At 38.4% G+C, this 24,679-nt stretch overlaps 1 protein-coding gene across 4 annotated transcripts in view; it reads right to left on the bottom strand.

The window, feature by feature from the left end:
- Positions 1–24,679, bottom strand: part of AKT3 (AKT serine/threonine kinase 3) — a 326,388-nt gene that overhangs the window by 170,947 nt on the left and 130,762 nt on the right. For 3 of the 4 annotated variants that reach the window (XM_070602171.1, XM_070602174.1, XM_070602172.1), the window contains one exon: positions 19,346–19,471. The exons of the other annotated variant lie outside the window; for it this stretch is intronic. In XM_070602171.1, the coding sequence (XP_070458272.1) occupies positions 19,346–19,471 (126 nt within the window). The remainder of the gene's footprint in view (positions 1–19,345; positions 19,472–24,679) is intronic. 4 annotated transcript variants of the gene reach the window in all.

The raw sequence follows: 24,679 nt of genomic DNA, 5'->3' as shown, positions 1-24,679 counted from the left end.
ATGGTTAGAAAGGGTGCCTCTCCATGAAATGACGGACCAATGCAGGTCTCTGTGGGTGAGCGATCTGGGTGGAAGGCACAGCAAGTGCAAAGACCCAGAGCAGGAGGAAGCCCACAGACACGTCTGAGAAAGAGCCAGGAGTCCAGTGGGACTGGCATAAAGTAAGCTAGGGAAATGGCAGGAGATGAGGTCAGAAAGACCTTCAATGACCTGGTAAGGATTCTGGACCTAATTCCAGGAGGCTCTCTCATGGCTTTGCCTCGATGATCACCTGACATTTGATGACTGTCAAACCTGCACCTCCAGTGCCAGCCCTTCCATCAAGCACCAGATCCATACGGCAAAACTGGCACCTCTCTTTCGAGGCTCTCTTATCTCCTTCTTAACATATCTAACAGGGGTTTGTTTTCTTATCTTCCAAACTGCAAATTACCACATCAACAGTGTTTCCATTCATTTTATTTCTGTATCATTTTCCCAATCACTCAAGGAACATCCCACAGTCATCTCTGACCCCTTTCAACCCACGGCCATGGCTGCAACGTTCATCGTACCAGTTCTTTCAGAACGTCTCTTAAACCATTGCTTCTTTTCACTGCTGTCACCAAACCAGAGACCTTACTACCAAACTCTGGATCTCTGAAACGGCCTCCCAGCTGGTCTCCCTTTCTCCAGCCTTCTCCCCGTCCAAAGTGTCCGCCATACTACTGGCCTGATTAGTCTTACTCAAACTCTTATTGCACAGGACGTTCTCCTCAAAAGCACACTACCCTCTGCAGACACAGTTCAAATTCCCTCGTCTGACTTTCAAAGCCATTCTGTCTGACTCTGGAAGGCCAGAGAGTGACGTCAGCATCATGGCAGAGTGACCTCTCCCTTGGACTCTCCCCACTAAAATACAACCAAAAGGACATTCAAACACCAACAGAGGACACACACACAGCAAAAAAGATGTCTGAGAGACCCAGGCAGCCATATGTCTGAAGGTGGTGGTGGGGCTGGATCCTCCAGAGGAAGTAAAAGCTGATTGGCAGGAGCTCCGCAGAGAGAGGGGCCATGGCTTCAGGAGGTGAACGGCTGAGGGGAGGTGCCTATCCCTGCCTAGCACTCCAGCCCCATGATCGCCCGGGGTGCGGGGCAGAGAGGAAGGGGCGGGCTGGGGGGAGGTGCACAGCTGAGGAGAGGCACCCCTCTTTGCCCAGCGCTCCAGCCCCACAATCACCTGGGGCACGTCACAGAGAGGGATGGGCCGGTTGGGGGTGCCCAGTGAGTGCCGAGAGCACCACGCAGAGAGAGGCAGTGGTTTGGGGAGGCACGCAGGTATAAGAAAGTGGTCCTTACCCCACCTGGCACTCCAGTCCTGCAATTGCTAAGAGCTCTGCACAGAGAGAGAAGTGGAGGCGGGGGAAGCACAAAGGAAGGAGAGTACCCCTCTTCCTGCCCAGTGCTCCAGATCTGCCATTGGCCAGAGCGTCACACAGTCATAAAAGCAGCCAGTGGTCCGAGCTGGGGAGCCCCTGATCATGCTGGGCCCAGAAAACACAGTGCCTGATACCCATCCAGTGGAGGCATGTGGCAGCAGTAACCAGATAATACCACCGTGCGGAGGCAAAAATCCACACCATCAAGCAGTATGAGGAAGTATATTAAATCTGCAGACCAGAAGGAAAATGACAAGTACCCAGAAGCCAACCCTGAAGATACAGAAATCCATAACCTAAACGACAAGGAATTAAAAATAGCTATGCTAAAAAAACTCAGCAAGTTACAAGAAAACACAGAAAGACAAATTGACGAACTCAGGAGCTTCTTCACAAAAGAGACTGACACTATAAAGAAGAATCAATCTGAACTGTTGGAGATGAAAAACACAATGAATGAGAGTTAGAAAAATACGGACTTCCTAAACAACAAAACTGACAATATGGAAGACCGAATTAGCAATTTAGAAGACAATACTACAGAAATGCTTCAGAGGGAGGAGAAGAGAGAACTAAGACTAAAAAGAAATGAAGAAGCTCTCAGAGAAATATCCTACTCAATGAGGAAATGCAACATAAGGATTATAGATATTCAAGAGGGGGAAGAAAAGGAGAATGGAGCAGAAAGCTTGTTCAAAGAAATAACAGTAGAGAATTTCACAAACCTGGTGAAGAACATGGAAATCCACATGAAAGAGGCTACCAGACCTCACAATTATGTTAATGTAAAAAGACCTACTGCAAGGCATATAGTAGTAAGCTGACAAAAGTCAATGACAAAGAAAAAGTATCATGGGCAGCAAGGCAGAAGAAAATAACTTACAAAGGAACCCCTATCAGGCTTTCAGTGGATTTCTGAGCAGAAACCTTACAGGCTAGGACAGAGTGGAATGATACATTCAAAATCCTGAAAGATAAAAACTTTAAGCCAAGAATATCTAGCAAAATCTCCTTTAGATATGACAGAGAAATAAAAACTTTCCCAGATAAACAAAAGGGAGTTCATCGCCAAAGACCCCCCAACAAGAAATCCTCAAGAAGGTCCTGCTACCTGAAAGGAAAAGAGAAAAAACTAACAGGAAAGGGCCTACAAAGCCCCAAGCAAGGAGATGAAAAGGTATGCAACAATCAGAAATCAGGAGCTCTCTATCAGATCAGGTTGGTAACACTTAACTTTTACATCAAGGATAAAGAAAAGGAAAACACCAAAATAAAAATTATCTCATCATTTTAACCACAAACTCACAACACAAGATGGAATAAGATATGACAAAAATAACTTAGAAGGGAAAAGGAAAGGGATGGAATCAGGATAGTCTAAGGAAATGAGGCAATCAGAAAATGGACTATCTCATCTTCGAGACATTTTTACGAACCTGATGATATCCACTAAACAAATAATTAGAACAGAGACATATACAATAAACAAGGAGAAAATGAAGAAAACCAACATAGAAAACTACCTAATCAAATCAGTAGCCCAATATACATGGGATGAAAAACAAAGGATATATAGAAGAACCAGAAAACATGCAATAAGATGGCAGCATTAAGCCCTCATATATCAATAATCACTCTAAACGTAAATGGACTGAACTATCCAATCAAAAGACACACAGAGTGGCAGGATGGATTAAAGAACAAGACCCAACAATATGTTGCCTCCAGAAAACACATATCAACTCTAGAGACAAACACAGACTCAGAGTGAAGGGATAGAAGACAATACTCCAAGCTAATGGCAAAAAAGAGAAAGCAGGTGTTGCCATACTTACATCAGACAAAGTAGACTTCAAGATAAAACTGGTAAAGAGAGATATAGAGGGGCACCGTTTAACAATAAAAGGCACAACACTTACAAATATCCATGCACCCAACACAGGAGCACCAGAGTACATAAAGCAACTATTAACAAACCTAAAAGGAGATATCAACAACAACACAGTAATAGTAGGGGACCTCAACACCCTACTTACTTCAATAGATTGATCATCCAGACAAAAAGCCAAGATGCAGATAGAATTAAATGAAAAACTAGACCAGATGAACTTAATAGACATATAAAGAGTACTCTGTCCAAAAACAGCAGAATATACATTCTTCTCAAGCGCACATGGAATATTCTCAAGGATAGACCATATGTTGGGAAACAAGGCAAACCTCAATAAATTTAAGAAGATTGAAATCATATCTACTATCTTCTCTGACCATAATGCCATGAAACTAGAAATCAACTACAAGAAAAAAATGGGGAAAGGAACAAAAATATGGAGAATAAACAACACGCTACTGAACAACCAATGGGTTGTTGAAGAAATAAAGGGAGAAATAAAAAAATATTTGGAGACAAATGAGAATGAAAACACACCATACCAACTCATATGAGACGCAGCAAAAGTGGTCCTAAGAGGGAAATTTATAGCAATACAGGTCCTCATTAACACACAAGAAAAAAGCTCAAAGAAACAATCTTAAACTACACCTAACAGAATTAAAAAAGAAGAACAAACAAAACCCAAACTCAGCAGAAGTAGGGAAATAATAAAAATTAGAGCAGAGAAATAAATGAAATTGAAACAAAAAAGACTGTAAAAAGGATCAATGAAACAAGGAGTTGATTCTTTGAGAAGATAATAAAATTGACAAACCCTTAGCCAGACTCATTAAGAAAAAAAGAAAGAAGCCTCAAATAAATAAAATTAGAAGTGAAAGAGGAGAAATTACAACAGATACCACAGAAATACAGAAGATTATAAGAGAATATTGTGAAAAACTATATGCCAACAAACTGGACAATCTAGAAGAAACGGATAAATTCTTAGACTCTTACAACCTCCCAAAACTGAATCAAGAAGAAATAGAGAATCTGAATAGACCAATCACAAGTAAAGAGATTGAAACAGTAATCAAAAATCTCCCCAAAAATAAAAGTCCAGGACCAGACGGCTTCTTGGGAGAATTCTACCAAACATTCAAAGAAGATTCATTACCTATTCTTCTCAAACTATTCCAAAAGATTGAGGAAGATGGAAATATTCCTAACATTCTACAAGGCTAACATCACCCTAATCCCAAAGCCAGACAAGGACAACACAAAGAAGGAAAATTACAGGTCAATATCGCTGATGAACATAGATGCAAAAATCCTCAACAAAATATTGGTAAACCGAATATAGTAATACATTAAAAAGATCATATACCATGATCAAGTGGGATTCATACCAGGGACACAGGGATGTTCAATATCGGCAAATCAATCAATGTGCTACATCACATTAATAAAATGAGGAACAAAAACCACATGGTCATCTCCATAGATGCAGAGAAAGCATTTGACAAGATCCAACATCCATTCATGACAAAAACTCTCAATAAAATGGGTATAGAAGGAATGTACCTCAACATAATAAAGGCCATATATGACAAAGCCACAGCCAACATCATACTGAATGGGGAAAAACGGAACGCCATCCCCCTGAGAACAGGAACAAGACAAGGATGCCCACTATCACCACTCTTACTCAACACAGTACTGGAGGCTTTGCCTACAGCAATTAAGCAAGAGAAAGGAATAAAAGAAATACAAATAGGTACTGAAGGCTTTCAGCAGATACAGATACATATTTATGTGTAAATAAATCCTAATAACATCAATTGGGAAAAAATTGAAAGCCTAATCAAATTCTTGATTGCACAGCTATGGATCTAACACGTTTTCCTTAGGAAAATTGATAGAAATAATTAGATTTATAGAAGAGTTAAAAGATTTTTTCCCTTGGAGAAAAATTAAAAGGTAGGCCTATCCATTCAGAGTAAAGTACAGAATTGTCCAAAAAAACCAACGAATTTTGGAGGACTGTAAACAAACAATCCTAATAATTTCATTAAAAACATACGTAAAGATAACCAAAGAGTCATTATTAGTATCTGACCCATCTGGAAAACAGTCTCTAACTTCCTGAAACTTTAAGGAGAAGATATAGATGTCTCTCCTTCTGTTCAGGAATTCTGACTCCAAATAAGCTATCCTGACTTTAAAAGGTTTCCACCACAGCCATAAAGAGGTCTCTGGGTCTTTCCATAGCACAAAATACTTCATTTTAAAATCTAGTTCAACTGATGCATTGCAAGCTAAACGAAGAGCATACTTTGGAATAATCAGCTCATTCATCTCTAGCAGAAGAGAAACAAAATCTCATCTTAAATCTTTTGCCAATTTAGGTCAGTAGGGAAACTGCTTTCCATCATATCTTTCTCCAAAATTTATTCTTTTAAAATAATTAACTACTAAGTCTTTATTTTAGCACATTATCAGCTGCTTCACCACATTAAGATTTTATATGCATTACCTCTTTCCTAATCTTTCCAATAAAGTTGTAAAGTATTTTCATCATTTCCATTTCACAAATAAGAAAATGGAGGCTATCTGATTTCTAAGTCACTTGTTCATAATCATCAAGTCATTAAAGTTGTAAAACTGAGTCTCTAATTCAGGTTTTCTAGTTCTAAATTCTTGGCTCTTCTTAGTACGTCACATAATGTTTCAGGATAAATGTCAGCTGCTTACAAGAGAGGAAATAAAAGTTTTGTTTCTTTATAATAAGCTTTATATACTTCACCTTCTAGTTTTCTGCAATTAAATTGATAGAAAAGAGGTGACATATAGAGTATTCAAGTATCCCCCCCCCAAAAAATACTGAGCAAACTTGTTGTTTAGTATTCATACACTAAAAATAATTGCCATCTATTGTGAGAAAATTACATTTAAAAGCGCCAATGAGTTTTGATCACATGATTATAAGATAGGGGAAGTTCTAGGTGATAGATAAATTGTCAAAGAATAATACTGTTTCAGGATTTCTTTATAGAAATTACATTTGAAAAACGTCTTTTAGTCAATATTAGATTATTAGTACAAGGCTGAGAGCATATTTGGAATATCTATTGCCATGAATGTTAAAAACCTATCATGAATTAACAGGTAACTAGAGTTGCCTGGAATCTGATATGGGAACTTGTTCAGGCTCGTCAATCTAAGCCAAATTTGTTGATTCCTTTGTCATAATAAAATTATCTGTAAGAATAAAGAGCCATTAGTAGGAAAACAATAGAAATGTAATTTCCTACAGTCACAGAAATTCCAAAGAATTTATGAGGTAAATAGTAAATGTATAAATAATTCAGTTTAAGAAAAAGTCTTATTTCCACAGGAAGATTCTGAAGCTCCAAGGAAACAGTGCATATGAAATAACGCTATAAAGAGGGTATTATATGTTTATTTTTATAAGAATATCCTATAGAAATAAAAACCATCAGTGTGCTTCTGGAAGCAATAACTGTTGCTGGTTGGATGATTCAATTACCATGAACTATTCTGGCATGTTTCAAAAGCATTACCATTTTAAAACATAAAAAATGTCTAAAAATGCAACCATAGTAATAGATTCTGAGTGCATGGGTTGGGGGGTGAGGGAGAAAGACAATGACAAATTGGTCCAAAAGGACACTGAGGCTTCATAGTTGGAGGACTATTGTGCTGACAATTAGTGACAGGAAGCAGAGCACAAAACAAATGAATGAAAAAAGCTGAACTTGCAATGAAAGACCTTATTATAGTGCAGAAACATTATTGTAATAAAGGAGCAATGTACTCTCCTCTACAAAACTTCCAAACAGGCGCCCTAGTCTCTTTTCTCTTTCTCTGCATTTCATTTTTTCATTAGCATCTGTTTGATTATGTATTATTTCCAACCCAAAAGAATGCCTCTCTCTTTTTCCTAAATTCCAAGGCTCAAAGGTTCTTCCCTGCTGTGGCCTTGGACCTCATTTAACTTAGTCAAAATATAATAAATGCTTAAAAAATAACATAAAGACATACGGGGAAAAAACAGAAAGGCCATGATTTAGTAGATAACTACAGAGAGATCAACAAAATATATGCCCCTCAAGTCCAATTTGTTAAAAATGCAATGCCCATGTAATCCACACTAAATATCCTGCTGATTCTGCCTCTAAAAATTCTCCCACGACTTCTTCAATATAATCAGAGGAGCAAGGCTGAATCTTCACCGACTAGTGAATACTCTGCATTAAGCTTCAGTTTTCTTAAAGGGAAGCATCCAGAAGCTTTAAAACCTCTCTCCACGTACTAGTTGAGAGTGACAAGATCTGAGCCGTGACACTAATGTATAAACCAGTCTAGAGGCACAGAAAGCCCACACCTTCTGAACTGCCTGGGCTAGAAAACCCCTCACCTCCAGACCCTGAGGCAGCCAGAGATGCTTCAGTTAAGCAGTGGTGTGGAAAAAGCACTGGCCTTGAAATCTAAAATCTGTGGGTCTAGCTCCCACCTCCATCGCTTACTAGATGCATGACCACTGGCAAATTCCATGAGCCTACTTTCCTCAGCTACAAAATAGAAATATTATGTATCCTGCAAAAATGTCAGCAGGATTAACCAGATAGTCATAAAGTGCATAGCACACAGGTCTCAACGAATGGCAATTATTATTATTATTACTTCTCAACAGACAATGTTTCAAAATATTATCACCTGCTGCTAATAGGCAAATTAGACAAACTTTTGGAAGAAAGGACTTTAGAGATCCTTCATTCTAACTTCCTCACGCCACAGATGACAAAACCCTGAGTCCCAAGGTGGTTAAGAGATCAGCCCAATATTACATAATACATTTCTATCAAATAACAGCCACCTGGCTACCGCCTCCATGCTCGTCCCCCTGCTATAGCACAGATAAGCATCGCTGTCACATAACACACACCCTCGAGAACAACGAGAGTCTGCTATTAACCTGCTGTGCATAAGGCCTGACGTACCACAAAGGTCTTGTAGGTGCTGACTAAACATCACTCGAAGAGAGCTGTCATCTCGGAACCCCACATACGATTAAATGCATTCAGCCAGGTATCAGACAGACCAGAGTCCAAACCACACTTCTGCCATGTACTTGCTTTGAAACTTTGGGAAAGTTTTTTAATCTCTCTAGGTGTTAGTTTCATCATCTAGTTTGGTTTTTTTAAGGTAATATTTATTCCATGTTGTTCTTGTCATGACAAAATGTGATCACATAAATAAAGCATCTCGTACAAAGTAGGCTCTTAAAAAAATGTCACTTCTCTTCCCTAAGTTCCTCTTAATTTCCTATGTATTAATTATGAGTAAGATGGGATTAAAGCATCAAATATGACGGTATATAATCACTTTTTAATTTACAATTTTAAAAACTACACATAAACATCTACTTTCTAAAAAATAAAAATTTAAGTTAAAAATAAATATTAAGCAAATAAATCAGGTATCTATATTTAACTTAACCAAAATGATCTATAAATTTAATCAGGTCGTAAATGAGTAGAGTCAGAAACGTATGCAAAAGAACTATGTTTACCCTTCAGATACGGAAAGGTATCATGGAGGAAAATGCTGGGATTGGTAGTAATATAAAACACCAGTCCAAGGATCCTTAGCATCAAAGGCTGGCTGGTGTTGGGTGGTGTTATATACTCAATGAATTTTTCCCTGAACAACTGAGATACATGTATTGACTTATTAACAGTTAACTTAATGTAGAAAACGATGTGACAGATCCACCAGAGCTGCTTATCACATGTAGGCCACAGATGGTGATGCTCCCACCCCAGGCCCACTGTCCACGCTCCATCCACACCACGTCACCTCTCCTACATAAAAAAAGTCAGATTCTTTAAACATAAACAGATAAAGACATAATGTGCCCCTTTTCAAGCTAAAAGTTACAGTTTAAAAGCTTTTTATAGCTAAAGAAAAAATATTGCCTTTAAGATGGGATTTTAAAATGAAATATTTATTTGCATCAGTAAAATTATTTTATATTCTACTGGGAGAGAGGATGAGCAGCAATGCCACTACAGAAACGGCACATAAGACGCCAGGTGAGCTAACAGGGGACCCATGCCCAACCCTGACCCTGAGGAAACACAGGGTCTGGCCTGACTGCAGCATCCTGATAAATATTTCAAGTGCTACATTCATTCCTATCATTTACCCTTTGTCCTCTTTCGACATTTTTCACTGGATACAGGGATAAGGAAATAACATACCATCTGGAGCTTTCATTCATATCCGAGGATTTCAGACCCATTTAAATTAACAATAAGAGATTCAGCCCAAGTTTCTCAGAAATAATTTTTCAAATTAATGCTATTCCTGTCACCTGGAATGTCTTCCATCTTTTGAAGCCTTACTATTTCTTCAAACAATCTCGATTTCCAATGAAGCTTTTCTTGATGATCCAGTCCTTAATGACACCTTCTTCTCCTAAACTCTTACTGAATTTATTAATCATAAAACTTACTTCAGAACTGAACCACAAAACATCTCAAAATACCAATTCCAAGGGTTTGCGGCAGATTTTTGCTACTAGGTTGTAAATTCTTCAAAGCCAAGGGCTATATCAAATATCTGTGGATTAATAAAATGAACACAGGTTTCAATGTTAGCATTCTCTTAGACACAGAGTGAAATTGTGGCTCTGCCATTTGCCAGGGAAGTGACCTAAAGCAAGTCCCATCATCTCTCTCAGTCTCTTTAAAACGGAGAACGTAATACTTACCTCAGAGTGTCGCTGTGAAGATGAAAAGAGATAACATATGTGAAAGGGCCTGGCACATAGTAACGCTCAAAGAAAGCTTGGTTTCCTTCCTGATTTCCTTTTTTCCCTCAGTACCTGGTACAATGTTGAGAACACAACAAACCCTCAATAAAAACTTGCTAAATATTCATTAGAATTTAGATTTCTAGCAATATGTTTAAACATGAATTGTGATATGTCTATGTTTCCAAATTGTGTTAAATCATACACACCAAGGTAAGAAATTTCAAAACAGAGTAAGTACGTGAGGTTGTTATTTGGAATGACTAGCAAAGGAAGTCAAGGAAGGAGTCAGAGGTAAAAGTACTTAAGAATAATTCAGTGAAAATAATTACATGTAGAGTGTTCTTTACTTAAGTGTCTTTGGACAAGAGATAACTGACTGCTGACCTTAAGAGAACTTGAGTGAGAGAGAGGGAAGGAGGGAGGCAGGGAGGCAGGGAGAAGAAGAAGAGGGGAGAAGGGAGGAAAGAAAAAAAAGGGAAGGGAGGGAGGGAGGGAGGGAAGAAGGAAGGCCAGCTCTGCTGGGATCTCTTTCATGTCCTCACATCACTCGATGCAAGCTATTGGAGCTGATCACTCCTAGCCTGCCTTCCCCTAAGAACAAGCCCGTTGCATCCTCCATCTTACAAAAAAATAATCATTTAATGGAAGAACCAAATTAATTTTAATTTTCCTCCCAATGGATGATAACCAAAGGATATTCTTAGAACAGTCAGAAAGATATTTGAGAATTTTATTACTTTTATTAAAAAACAAAAACAACTTCTGACTAAAAAGGGAGTAATAATAGTCACATGGACCCTTGTCTACCTGCAGAAGCTTTGTCTTCCAAAGGCCAGGCTTTAAAGAATTTGGTTTGCGCCCAGTTCCTCTGAGGCCAATCCAGTGGTGCTGCCCTTCCAGCTGCAGTGGTGTCTTCCTCGTGGGCCAGAAGGAGGCCATGGGCATGGTTTAAGAGTCTAGCTCACGTTGTTTAGTTACAAGAAAGATTAGCCCCTATAGATCAAAGTCCTTGGCATTAAATGAAATGGAGATTCACTTCATCTCTAGCAGCAGGCTTCAACTACAAGAGATTGTTGTAAATAGGTTCTACTTAAAACTTGTAATGGTCTTTAAAGAAAAAAGCAGTTTCCTCTCCACTCCAATATAATTTAGCTAGAGAGGGAAGAATGGCTGCCATTTAACTCGATTGAGCAAATAATACTGAGCATCTTCTATCTTAAATTAATGCTTTTATTTGCATAGCATTTTATAATTTACAAAGTGCTTTCACGTATATCATCTCATTTAATCCTCACCACACTCCTGAGTCAGCCCTGATGGTCTAGCAGTTAAGATTCAGCACTCTCACCACCACGGCCAGGGTTTGTTTGCCAGTCAGGGAACCACACCACTGTCTACTGGTTGTCATACTGTGGTGGCTATGTGTTGCTTGGATGCTGAAAGTTATGCCACCAGGATTTCAAATTCCAGCGGGGTCACCCACGGTGGACAGGTTTCAGCGGAGCTTCCAGACCAAGACAGACTAGGAAGAAGGACCTGGCCACCCACTTCCAAAAAAATTGGCCATGAAAACCCTGTGAATAGCAGCAGAGTAGCGTCTAATAGAGCAGTGGAAGGTGAAAGGATGGCACAAAAAGACTGGGCAGGGTTCTTCTCTGTACATGTGGGCGCTAGGAGTCGGAATCCGCTCCACAGCACTGAGAACCATAACAATAATCCTGAGAAGTAGATATTATTAACCTCCTGTTTAAAAATGAGAAAAACTAAGATTAGAAAAGTTATGTGATTTGCCCAAGGTCACGCAGCTAGTAAAGTAGCAGAACCAAGACTCGAACTCAGGTCTTCTGACTCCAAGTCCAGTGATCTTCCAGCACACCAGATCTTGTAATAAACGTTAAAGGCAATTTTAAAAATGAGTATACACAGTCGTTGTGCTCTAGATGTTTACTACTCTCCTTGATTCTACATAAGTCCCCATACTAATGTGCATTCTGATGAGTGGGGCTGAGAAAGCAAGGACTGCAACTCAACAGGTTAGCTTCCAAGTCGATCAGGAAGGAGGGTGAGAGAGCATGAAAGCTCCTAGGGAAAGGACAGCATCTCACAGCAATCAGAGCAGGCCACCCAGAACGTCAGCAGGAAGGCAGCTTTAAAACAGTAAGATTATCTAACAGGGACACACGTAAATTTACGTTTACAGAGGACATACAACTGATGAAATCTTTCAGAGATGCAGACGGTTGCTCTCATACCTAGGAGCTGGATTTGAAACTGTAGACCCCCACAGTAATATCCATTCAAATGGGATTACACATTTCCTTTTTTGCACATTTGTTGTGTAACGGAGAAAAAAGGAGGGAAGAGTAGAATTTCTGCAGAAATTTTTTTCTTGTCAAATTGGAGTGTGATTTGAATGAGCGGATGGAAAAATAACTAAACATGGCATTATTACTCTTATGATTTTCTAAAAACTAGCTCCTTTTAAAGTGATTTTTTTTTTTTAAGATTTTTTTTTTGTTTGTTTGTTTTCCTTTTTCTCCCCAAAGCCCCCCGGTACATAGTTGTATATTCTTCGTTGTGTGTTCTTCTAGTTGTGGCATGTGGGATGCTGCCTCAGCGTGGTCTGATGAGCAGTGCCATGTCCGCGCCCAGGATTCGAACTAACGAAACACTGGGTCGCCTGCAGCAGAGCGCGCGAACTTAACCACTCGGCCACGGGGCCAGCCCCTAAAGTGATTTTTTTTAAAGCTTTTCTCCACTCCCAACTCTAAGCTTGGTTTATGGGTTAAATTTTGCAGATATATAAATATAATACCACCTATAAAAATGAAGGAGGAAAATTTGATTAAATTTACAGTAATACACTTTATGCTGAATTTTTAAGTAAGGCATCTACTCCTTACGGTGAGATGCACCTATTAGAAAACATAACTTTCTGTTTGCTTAAAAATCTGATCACAATTTAGGGGGAGAAAAGCACCAAATCTTCAAATGGTCTAAAAATGACTCAAAACAGAAACAGGGTTAGGAATTCCGTATGCAACTGATCCTAATAGAATGTAGCAATTTATGTCAAAATGAAGATATACAGAACATCAAGGAGTAACAGAAGAAAAAAGGAATTCTAAAAATACATAGAGTCTAAACGTAAATATTAACAAAAAAATAATAATTCATCTTCCTCTTGTGAAAAATGGAGAAATGTGAGACTTTTCTGAGCAAGAAGATGGTATTTATAAAGAAACAATTTTTGGAAGATGAACCTATCCTATGCAATTACCACGCTTCTAAATACTCCAGAGAGGAGGCTGCTAGAAGGCAAGAGGTCATTTAGGAGACCATCCAAATAATCCTGCAGGCAGCTAATGAAGAACTGAACTAGGATGGCTGCAGTGAGAGCGTGGAAAGTAGGGAAACAAGACGACACCCTGCAGAGTGCCTGACGGAGGGGACGAGGAGGAGCGCGTTTGCCCCAGACGCACGCCTGCTCCTGCACACTGTCACCGGGTAGGTACTTCTTACCCAGTACTGACCTGCACACCTAATGCTCAAAAACCTCCAGTGGTTTCCATTAAAAACATCAGAGTGGTATTCAAGACCTTCCACAATCTGATGACAACCTATCTAATCTTAACTTTCTTGTTCCTTCAATATAAAGTCTCTGCCTATCTAGGATATTGCCTATACTATTCACAAAACAAGCTACTCAATTCCAGACTTCGTATGTTTGCTTAGATTGTTAACCTCACGGAAAAAGGTCTTCCTTTTCCAAAAACCTAAGTATTACCTATCCTTCAGGGCTGATGCTAACCTCATCTCACGAATAAATTCTTATCTGGGCACCCTAGCTTACCTTTACTGATTCTCTCAACTTTTACAGCATTTATTTTTTATAAAATTCATTTTGGCAATTAATCTCATTTTCCCCCCATTGCTATGTCTTCCGGAGTCAATGACAAATTCCAACATATAAATTGTATTTTATATTCCTTTTAGTATGTAGTATGGTTCTAGTGATAATAAACTCCTTAAAAGTGAGCTATCCTGGTCTCTTGTAATCTTTGTACATATGCATAGTATAGGGTTGTTATTCTAGGTTGTATTGTGTGTTACATAAGACCAAGGATCTAAAGCTACTTCTCTAACCTCCTGAACAGCCACAAAGGAAGCATTACTACTTTTTCTACATTTTTAAAATCTCTGAGTCTAATATTTTTTTCAGCAGTAAAGGTGTTTTTGGGTAGGTTTAAGTCCCATAACTTCCTTTCTTTCAAAGAGAAGAAAATAGGCTAGTGAGTAAACATTTCATTTCACTTTTAAAATTGGCCTAAGAAATGCAGACCGATCTATTTTTAAAAAAAGGGATTGAAGAAAGGTTTCAGAAAGGAAAGGGATACTGTCAGAGTGGGCCCATATTTGCAACACAGAATAAGGTATAATTCTCTAGGAGGTTCTTTCGGGGGTACAGGCTGGCACTTCTCCCTTCTCACCACTGAGAGCAAGAAGGAAAAGAGAAAAAGTAGGATGAGCCCCAAGACACGTGGGCAAATGTTCAAGTTCTCCACCGAGGGACTGTTTACACTTCTGAGTTGGGCTGATAACTGCCGAGATGTCAGAGACGACGACTACTGGGGAGACAAGCTATTGTGCTCAAAGCACCTTTGAAGGCAGCTCTACAACAATGCTTGTGTATATCTTAGGTTATTTTTCAGTCAAAATGTAATGTTTCCTTCCTGTGCAAAGATAATAGCAATCTATAATTAGCAATTTACCAAACCATAATTGTGATTAGAGATGTACTTTGCTTGAAAAAAACACTATTTTTACTTACATTTCTACAGTAGTATATTTAGAAGGCACCTTCACATACAGCTCATATTTGACCCACCCAAAGAAGGACGAAGGTCAAAGACCATCATCCACGTTTTATAGGGCTTGGAGAGTTTACGTTCTACATGCCAAAGGATATCTAGCAATTTAAGTGTTGGAACTCCAACCCAAAATCAGATCTCAAGGCTCTTAATATAGGGAAAATGTCACAGAATGGGGGTGGGGAAATAACATTTAAATGGCAGCAGAGAAACCTGAGTTTTAATCCTGAAACTTAACTAGCACTACCTACTAGAGCGACCTTAACCACACCAATGAATTTCCAAAGGCTCCATTTTTCTCATCTGAAAAAGGAAAAACCTGGACTAGATGTTTTCAGACATTCACTCAAAAATAATTATCAAGCCTAATATGTAGGCAGTAGGAGATAAAGATAACACTAGGCTCTTTCCCCTAAAATACCTCACAGACTAGTGGATGAGACATACACATGAAGAAAGTAACCAAGAAACAATGCGAAAATGACAAAAGATAACAGTTTTGTGAAGGGCAGGGAGGAGTAACTTAGCAAGGAATGAGGCTTGGAACTTAAATCTGAATTGTCTTAAAGGATGAAAAAAAATTATCCAGGCAAACAGAGCACAGGAGGACATTCCAAGCAGAGGGAATAACAAACAAACAAAGCTCAGGGTAGAAAAGCAGCGTAGTGTGTACAGGGAACTACAGACAGCTCTGCACTGCCGAAGTGTAACTGCACAGCAAAGGGAGACGAAGCGAGAAGTGAAAGCAGAGGCCAGACTGAGGAGATCCTTGTATGACATGTTAAGGAAGCTGGACTTTATCCAGCAGGCAATGAAGATCTAGGCCAGAGCCCTCACAGGGGAATGACACAGTTGGATTTAATTTTAGAAAGATCACTTTGCCAGTCACATGAAGGAAGAATATGAGTGGTGGAAACTAGAGGCGGCGCCTCCAGTTAAGAATCTACAGCAGAGATGACGAGGGCTTGTCCTAGGCTGACCACAGGAAAGGACGTAAGTTCAAGAAATAAGAAGCAAAATCGGCAAGATTAGAAAAGAACTGGGAGTAGGGTGAAGATGTGAAGAAAAGGAAGGCAGGGAACGGATCCATGTTTCTGTTCTAGACAGACCTGAGATACTGAATCACCCTGAGTTCAGCTTAGGGCATGCTGAGTCCAAAAAACACCTGGAGAGAGATGTCCAGTAGTCCACTGAATGGAGTAACCTAATGTTCAGGGGAGAGGCCTGCCCTGAAGATATGTAAGTATGAGAGGAAACTGTATACAGGTACTGACTGAAACTTTAAAGTGAATGTGATCCCCAGGGAGAGGGTTCAAAGTGAAAAGAGGCCTTGGCCAGAACCCAGTTAGACACCAAAATGCCTGCAATAGGCAAAGAAAGAAAACCAGGGGAGAGGCAGCCCAGAGCACACTGGGAGGATCATCCCCAGAAGGAAGCGGTGATCAACAAAATAAAATGGAGCCCAGATGTAAATCCAAGAAGAGAAGAACTGAAAAATGTCCACTGGCCTTAGAGATTGAGTGGCCATGGGAGAATCTATTAAAAGTGGTTCAATCAAGTGAATAAGAGAGAAAGCTGGACTGCGGGGGACTGAGAAGTAGAAACAATTATTGGAAATTTTAAATCAGAAGAGAAGGGATTTCAAATTTAATGAAGATTGGAAAGATCAATTCTACCACCCTTCTACTTCTCATAATTTAATTTTTCATATTGATAAAAAGCCTAGTTTGTTAAAATTCCATTAAAATCCACCTATATTTGAGGCTGGCCCAGTGGCGCAGTGGTTAAGTTCACATGCTCTGCTTTGGCGGCCAGGGGTTCACCTGTTCGGATCCCAGGGATAGACCTGTGCACCACTCATCAAGCCATGCTGTGGGAGGCGTGCCACATATAAAATAGAGGAAGATGGGCACGGACGTTAGCTCAGGGCCAGTCTTCCTCAGCAAGAAGAGGAGGATTGGCAGCAGCTGTTAGCTCAGGGCTAATCTTCCTCAAACAAAACAAGACAAAACAAAACAAAACCCACATAGATTAAATTTGAAGTACCATTTTTACTTATCAGGAAAACAGAGGACTCACATTGCAGCTATCAATGGAATATATGTATATATAACAGTTTCCAACATACCTTAGAAATAGGGTGTAAAATAGTCTCTTGTTTCATATACCAAATGGGGCTGGGGCAAAAGGGAAACTATTGGTGAAGTAATCCTCTTTTGCTCCAACTGTCCCTTCTCTTAATGTCTCATAAACACATTCTTCATCACCCTCTGCCTGGAATATCCTTCTCCTCTATTTTAATTTGCTTAACTCCTCTTCAGTCTTCTAGGGCCTGCTCAAACTCCCCCTCACAGAATGTTAGAGACAAAAAGGGCCTTACAAATTCATTAAATCCAACTGTTTTCACTATGCTGATAAAGGAACTAAAAGACCAGAGTTTCAGAGAATGACCTGCCCAAGGTCATATTCACGGCTTATGGCAAAGCTGCAATTTGCACTATTTCTTCAACCACTGCCCATTTCACTACTCATTATTTCCTCAGGTAATTATTATCTATAAAATTTAAGATTTCAATAAGTCAAGCTTTAAGAATAATCAATTTAAAGTAGTTTATTCATTATAAGATCCATGTTAAGCTGGTCTCTAACTTTACTTGTTAGTTTGCACCAACTACCTACAACTACTTGATTATACAAGAAAAGATTACAGATGTCAGCTAATGTTTATTTCGTGGATAAGCTGACTGTCAGCCAGTAAATAGGATCCCTCCCCAAGAGCGCAGCATCTATTTCCGCCTCTGCCAGTGGAAGTGTTGGAGCAGATGTTGGCAGACTGTGACATACAGTATGTCTTTAAAATTGGTTGGGGTGTGAAATTTCATAAGGTCAAAAAATGCCGCATTTTGATCAGCAGATACAGGAATTCTATACTTTTATAAATTATTTCATACAAACCATTAGCATTTGCTAGTAAAATAAAGAAACTAAGAAACCATACTTGCTTTAGGTAGGATGTGACAATGTACACTGCTAATGTTTTAAAAGCCAATTTCTATTACTTTAAAGCAAATGTTCACCCGAAAGATCTTTAGAATGAAAATGTGTTCTTAAGTCAATATGAAATACAAGATTTTAATTTGACAATAGGATTTTTTAAATAATTTCCTACTGAAAGAAAGCCATAAATAACTAATGAGCATTTTGGTGGGGGAGAAAATAATCTTAACTAACACATAAACAGTGTTCTCATTTTTTTTTAAGTGAAATCCTTATATAAGAATCCCCTAAACAAATGGAGAGTTTTGTGTTTTTTTAAAGCTAGTAACCTTATCATTCAAGTGATTTCATAAACCCTTTGGTTTACTGTTTTAAGTTTATTCTTTAAAAAAATTAAAAGAGAGTATCCATAAAAAGCCCTGGCACTCTTATAAAGGTAAAATGACTTTTGTAACTTTCAAGGACTTTTGTTATCTTGGATTTTTTGATGTTGTATTTTATCGTCTTTTGTATTTTTTTACTTCAATTTTCCCTCATATCTCCTCTAAATATGGCTGGTAGATAACAACACACAACCAAAATCAAAATTAAGAACGGTATCTAAAGATTTTACCTCAACAGTACAGACTTTAGCCCTTTCGCAAGTTTACTTTAACTTAACCTAACTTTTAAAATGCCTTATTTCTGAATTAACACGGAAAAACCTTTTCATTGGTTAATCAGTAATTTGAACATTCTGAAGAGCCTGGTCATAACAACAATAACCATCATCATCATCTTTCATTTTACTTTGTGCTATGTTCAAGCAACTATTATCATTTCTAAATAAATTTAAATTATGAAAATTTTTGCTAGATATTTGTAAGGAATAAAAATTTAACTACAAAGAAAAATCTCCCCAGAAAATAATTTCTAATGTAAACCACTTGTTTCTCACCATACAGTCAATCAAAAGAGCTAAGATTATGACGGGAAACTTTGATTAGAAATGCACTGAGTACTGCAATGTCTTACAACCACGTTCACTCCAGCAGCCAATTTCAAAGGTCTTTGTTTACATTTTATAAAGAAAAACTTAGGTATACATTTGGAGAACTGTGTTTATCACATTCAAGTTCTAACTATAAAAGATATTAAACGATATTACATTCTATAAGACCACATATTATCGATAATCCCTAAACTGAGAAACTGAAATTCTACCAAAGCTGAAAATTTCTCTGCTATTAAACACAAACTAAACTTTCTCATAGGATCCTCATACATCCTAAGACATCTCACACATAAGGTCACACAAAGAAACACACACAACGTGACTCAACAATCCTAATCAACTTACTTGCCACTGAGAAGTTGTTGAGAGGATAAGGTAGGTCCACATCTTGAGGTTTCTCCTTATACCCTATGAACGAGCCATCTGTCTTCAAAAGGAAGTATCTTGGCCTCCAGTTTTTTATATATTCTCCTACAAGAGGAGAGCATGCATGTTAATGCTGGGGAAAAAAATGAACCGCAGCTTTTATGTGAAAAATAAATTATGGTACAATATATGTCCCACAACACTGGCCTCCAAAAATTTAGTTAGGCAATTTTCTTTTAACTTAGCTTACAAAAGAAAATACATAAGCCTGCAATTAAGATTCAATAAAAACCCAAACATGTTTTGTTTTTAATGATTTCACACTTTGATAATTCATTTACACCATTATTTCTTCAGAGAATCATTCATCTGAGTACACATTTTGTTCAGTTTTTCATTTTATCAGATGGTTGTTAGAGCATATTTTCAGCCGTTTTAAAAAGCCTTGGTAAATCATCCACACAGAACCAAGGAATTTCAACAAAAAGCACTTATCATAAGAGGGATATGAAACAAACGTTTCTCTTTCACATACCAGTGACTCTCTCATTTTTTTAAAAGAAAGGGAAAGAAGTCTATTTTCACTGGTAAATCTTTATCATAACTTGTTTAAACACTTTATTGTTCTACATAGGAGAATAACCTTCTTTACAATGCTGTAAATAAGTGAGGGAAATGAAAGAACAAGGGTTACCAGAGCATAAAAACCATGCACACACTCACACACACAAACAAAGAAACTGTAAGAACACACGGTACAGCACCAAGCACGTCAGAGTAAATAAATGTATATTTTATCAGATTCTGACAAAAACTATAGCCTAGCTACCAAAATACAAAGTTTTAGCAACCAGATCACCTTTTGCATACCTCATAACTCTTCTTAATTTTAATGTGGCATCAGAGGTATTCCTTGATGCTACAAGAGCTGGAAGGCTACCTGGCCTCAATTTTCACTTCTCTGCTGAATATTTCTACCTGGTATTTCAATCTCAAATGCTTAATCATAGTACTACAGAAATTTGAAAGCAGTTGAACTTTCCCCGAAAGTCAGCTTCTCCTGACCCCGTTACCTAAGCTCAGAGCTAACACCTGCCTGTTCCCTCTCCTTATCCCATGAGTACCTAGGTCAATACTATCTGCATAAGTCTCTCTTTTAGACCAACTTAAGTCAGGCCCTAACAGCTTTTATCTGCCCTTCTGCTAATGCTGTGACTGCTCTCCCATTCTATTTAACCCCTTCCATCCTAATGCATCTATCACCTCCAGATTAATCTCATGTCTGTGTGTACCATTTTGATTGTATGACTTTTCTGCTCCAAAATATTCTGACTCCTTAGCATTTACTGTAAAGCACAAGTCTCTCAGCATAAAATGTAAGCTCCTCCATACTCTCACCCCAACACAGATTTCCACATGGAGTCATTCCTCTGAGTCAGCACTTGTCCAACATCTTACCTCAGACCTCCTCATACCCTTCAATATTACTGAGAACCCCAACAAATTTTTGTTTATGTAGATTACATCCATAATGTTTACTGTATTAGAAACTGAAAAGAAGAAAATTTAAATTCTTTTAGTATAGCCTTTAAAAGTAATAATAAACTCACTACATATAACAAATGCTTTTTATGAAAATAATCTTATTTCCTAAAAAATATTAGGGAGAAGAGCAGAAATTTTTGCCAACCTCTTTAATGTTTGGTTTAGAAGATGACTGCCAGATTCCTATACCTGCCTCTGCATTCATTCTGCTGCAGTACGTCATTTTGGTTGAAATATAGGAAAAAGACCTGCTCAAACAGATATGTAGCTGGCAATGGAAAAGAGTCTTCAAGTGGTCATGGACATCCTCCTCTGATACTACACCAGCATTTGACAAGTGGTAGTTTTCTAAAAGATTAATCACAGTGTGGACTTTGAGACCACATCGATGAACTTTCTGTAGTCTGCCACGTGAAAATCCACTGGTCTATACTGCACACTGAATGAATCTTCTACACCATGCGTGATCTTGTAATATGACTCATTGGTCGTTTAGATAACACTGGTCCACTGAGTAATAATGACCTTCCAAATACTGACACATTTCATTACACATCACATTCGCTGTCAGTATAAATCACATCAGAAGAGTAAGCACCGGAAAACTGTCAAGCTCATAATGGCAGACGTGTTCTCCAAAGCTCTAATTTTTGCTCGGAAAAGTGATTTTCACCATTGGTAGTAAACATCGTCAGTTCTTCCTCTTTAAAGTGATATACTCCAAGAGCCCAACCTAGTGCCTACCACTTGATCGAGGCTCAGCAAGAATTCACTAAACAAATGAATAAATGCAGGATATGTGCATGAACCTCTGCACAAGCACATCAGAGGGACTTAAAGGGAAAGAAAAAGAAAAGCTGACGCCCCTTCTCACTTTGTTTTACTGAAGAAATATGGCCCAAATGATAACAAACACACGCCAAATTTATAAAATATGAATGTTAAACTCAGAGTTCCTATGAAAAAAATGAAATAGTGGAAGACAAAAACAACAACAACAAACATACACATAGATACAGAAAACAGACTGGTGGTTACCACATTGGGGGAGGGGGGCAAAAGAGGTAAAGGGGACATTTGTACAGTGATGGATGGAAACTAGACTTTTGGTGGTGAATGTGATGTAGTGAATACAGAAGTGGAATTATAATGATGTACACCTGAAATCTATATAATGCTATAAACCAATGCTACCAAAATAAGATAAATAATAGTTTTTTAAAAAATTAAAGAGTTCCGTTCTTGATTATACTTATTTTTCTATTTTTACTTAAGTATTCCTACATAAAATTTGAAATCATTAGATATTAACTCTCTAATTAGTGATATAACATTTAGATTTCCAAACACTACTGTAAAACAGTAACAGACATATTGGTACAAGACGCTGTAACTCTGTCAAGTAAGTAAGAAATAATAGTTTAATAATTATACCAAAGATAAAATGAAACAAATTCATTTTAAAAATTTAAAAGAAGAAAAAATGGGATAACACCATTTCTTCTTATTTTTTAAGAGTACTGAATACACTTATTCAAAAAAATGTTAGATTAAATAAAAATAAAATGCTTATTTCTAAGAATCATTTCCTGCCACCCACTAAGCATTCACGTGCTCAGATGAAAGAAACAAAACTTCATCACATATATCTTACACCTTTTTTAGTAAAAAAATCTTAGGAAATTTAAAATATTTTATGCATCTATAGCAGGACTTCTGGTTGCCAAAATGTTCTTTAAAAATAAATCTATTATGGGGCTGGCCCAGTGGCACAGCGGTTAAGTGCGCATGTTCTGCTTTGGTGGCCCGGGGTTCACCGGTTCGGATCCTGGGTGTGGACATGGCACCACATGGCAAGCCATGCTGTGGTAGGCGTCCCACATATAAAGTAGAGGAAGATGGGCATGGATGTTAGCTCATGGCCAGCCTTCCTCGGCAAAAAGAGGAGGATTGGCGGCAGTTAGCTCAGGGTTAATCTTCCTCAAGAAAATAAATAAATAAAATAAATAAATATATCTATTATGCATCCCTGATACATAATATATTATACCAAGACTGTGAGCTAAACAGTCATTCACACAGGAGAAAAACTGAAAAGTCAAAATTTCCTTTCTTGATAAGAGAAAAATAAGTATTATTTCTCACACAATTTTATTAATAATTTTGAATTGACCCAGTTTAATCAGCAATTGTACTATCACACTAAGCTAATAGTGGATCTCAAACTCTCAATGAAGACTCCTGAATCCAATTATTATTTTCTTGTCATTTGTCATCTATAATATGAATGGCCTTTCTGACAAGATACTTAAGAGTGCATTCATTCATTCATCATTTCTTCTAGGTACTGAGGACACAGTAGCAGACAAAATAAAGGTCTCTACCTCACAAAGCTTACATGCCAGTGTTACACCAGATTCCACGTGCCCTCTGAAATTCGGAGAAGGGTTTTGAATATCTCCTGAAAGCAGATCCTTTTTTATAGGGTCCCATCAACATTATCAAGTAAAGTTCATATAATAGCATGATGTGTTGGTCTAGTTAAATACTCATTTTCTAGTTCCAAAAGTAGAACTGAGAAGGGGTTCTTTTTCCTCCAAAGGAATGGGTCTTACAAAGAACACAAACTTACAAGGTATGAATTAAAAAAGGAAGCTTTACTGCCACCTACTAGACCCAGTACAGAAGACGACGATGCCTCACAGCTCAAAAGAGCGTAAAAAGTTACAGCTTTTCACCACCCCTTAGCAGGACACTCTGCACACTGGCAGCAGAGCAGAATTGTCCCTGCAGCCTTGGAGGAGGCAGTGAGAGTTCAGATGACCCACATGTTCTCAGGCTGTTCTAACCAGGTGGCCCCAAAGTCCTGGCTGTTATGGATCCATGTGCCCAGAACAAAGGTACCCTCTCTGCCACCCATCCTTTGAAGACAGACTGCTAAAAGTCAACCACATCTTAGATTTCAAACAGCATTTACATCTAAGTTTATACCTGCTGCACGAAAGCCAAGTTGCATCATACTCTTATATTTATAATCCATAGGTTTCAACTAACTTAAGACGACGGCCTGGTTATAAGGGGAAAAGTCTGTTAAATAGAGCAGCAGCATTTATGGGGTACTATGTCTTCTGAAGAAATTCTTCTACAGACACCGACTAACACACATTCAAAATCTGTATGCACTACCATGATAAGCCTTCGGCAAGCACCGCAGTCACACCTGGACAAGATTTCACACACAGGCTCTTCCTGACTTTCTCCTACTTTAATGGGTGCTCCCAATTCTTTCTCATCCTCCTCGGCTGGAGGCTTTATCTATTTTGAAGTATGCTGTTACCAATACCAAAACACATATATTTCCCAACATGAATTCTGATATTTTGGCTTCTTTAGTGGGCTGAATGGTGAACCCCAAGAGATATGTATATATCTAGTCCCTGGAATTTGGGAATGTTACTTTATATGGCAAAGGATGTGATTAAATTGAGGATTTTTTTTTTTTTTTGCTTGAGGAAGATTGTGAGCTAACATCTGTTGCCAATCTTCTTCTATTTTATGTGGGATGCCACCACAGCATGGCTTGATGAGCTGTGACTGGGTCTGCACTCAGGATGTGAACCTGTGAACCCCAGGCCACCTAAGCAGAGTGCGTGAACTTAACCACTACACCACTAGGCCAGCCCCTTGATCCCATTTTAAGGCTAGGTTGTACTCCAGAACCCGGGCCTAACTCTAACTTCAAGAGAAGCAGGAAGTTAGGTGGCAGTG

The sequence above is a fragment of the Equus przewalskii genome, chromosome 31, assembly GCF_037783145.1.
Source record: "Equus przewalskii isolate Varuska chromosome 31, EquPr2, whole genome shotgun sequence".
Lineage (NCBI taxonomy): Eukaryota > Metazoa > Chordata > Mammalia > Perissodactyla > Equidae > Equus > Equus przewalskii.
Note: the sequence above shows the minus strand (reverse complement) of the source record. Positions and strands in the feature narration are given on the sequence as shown.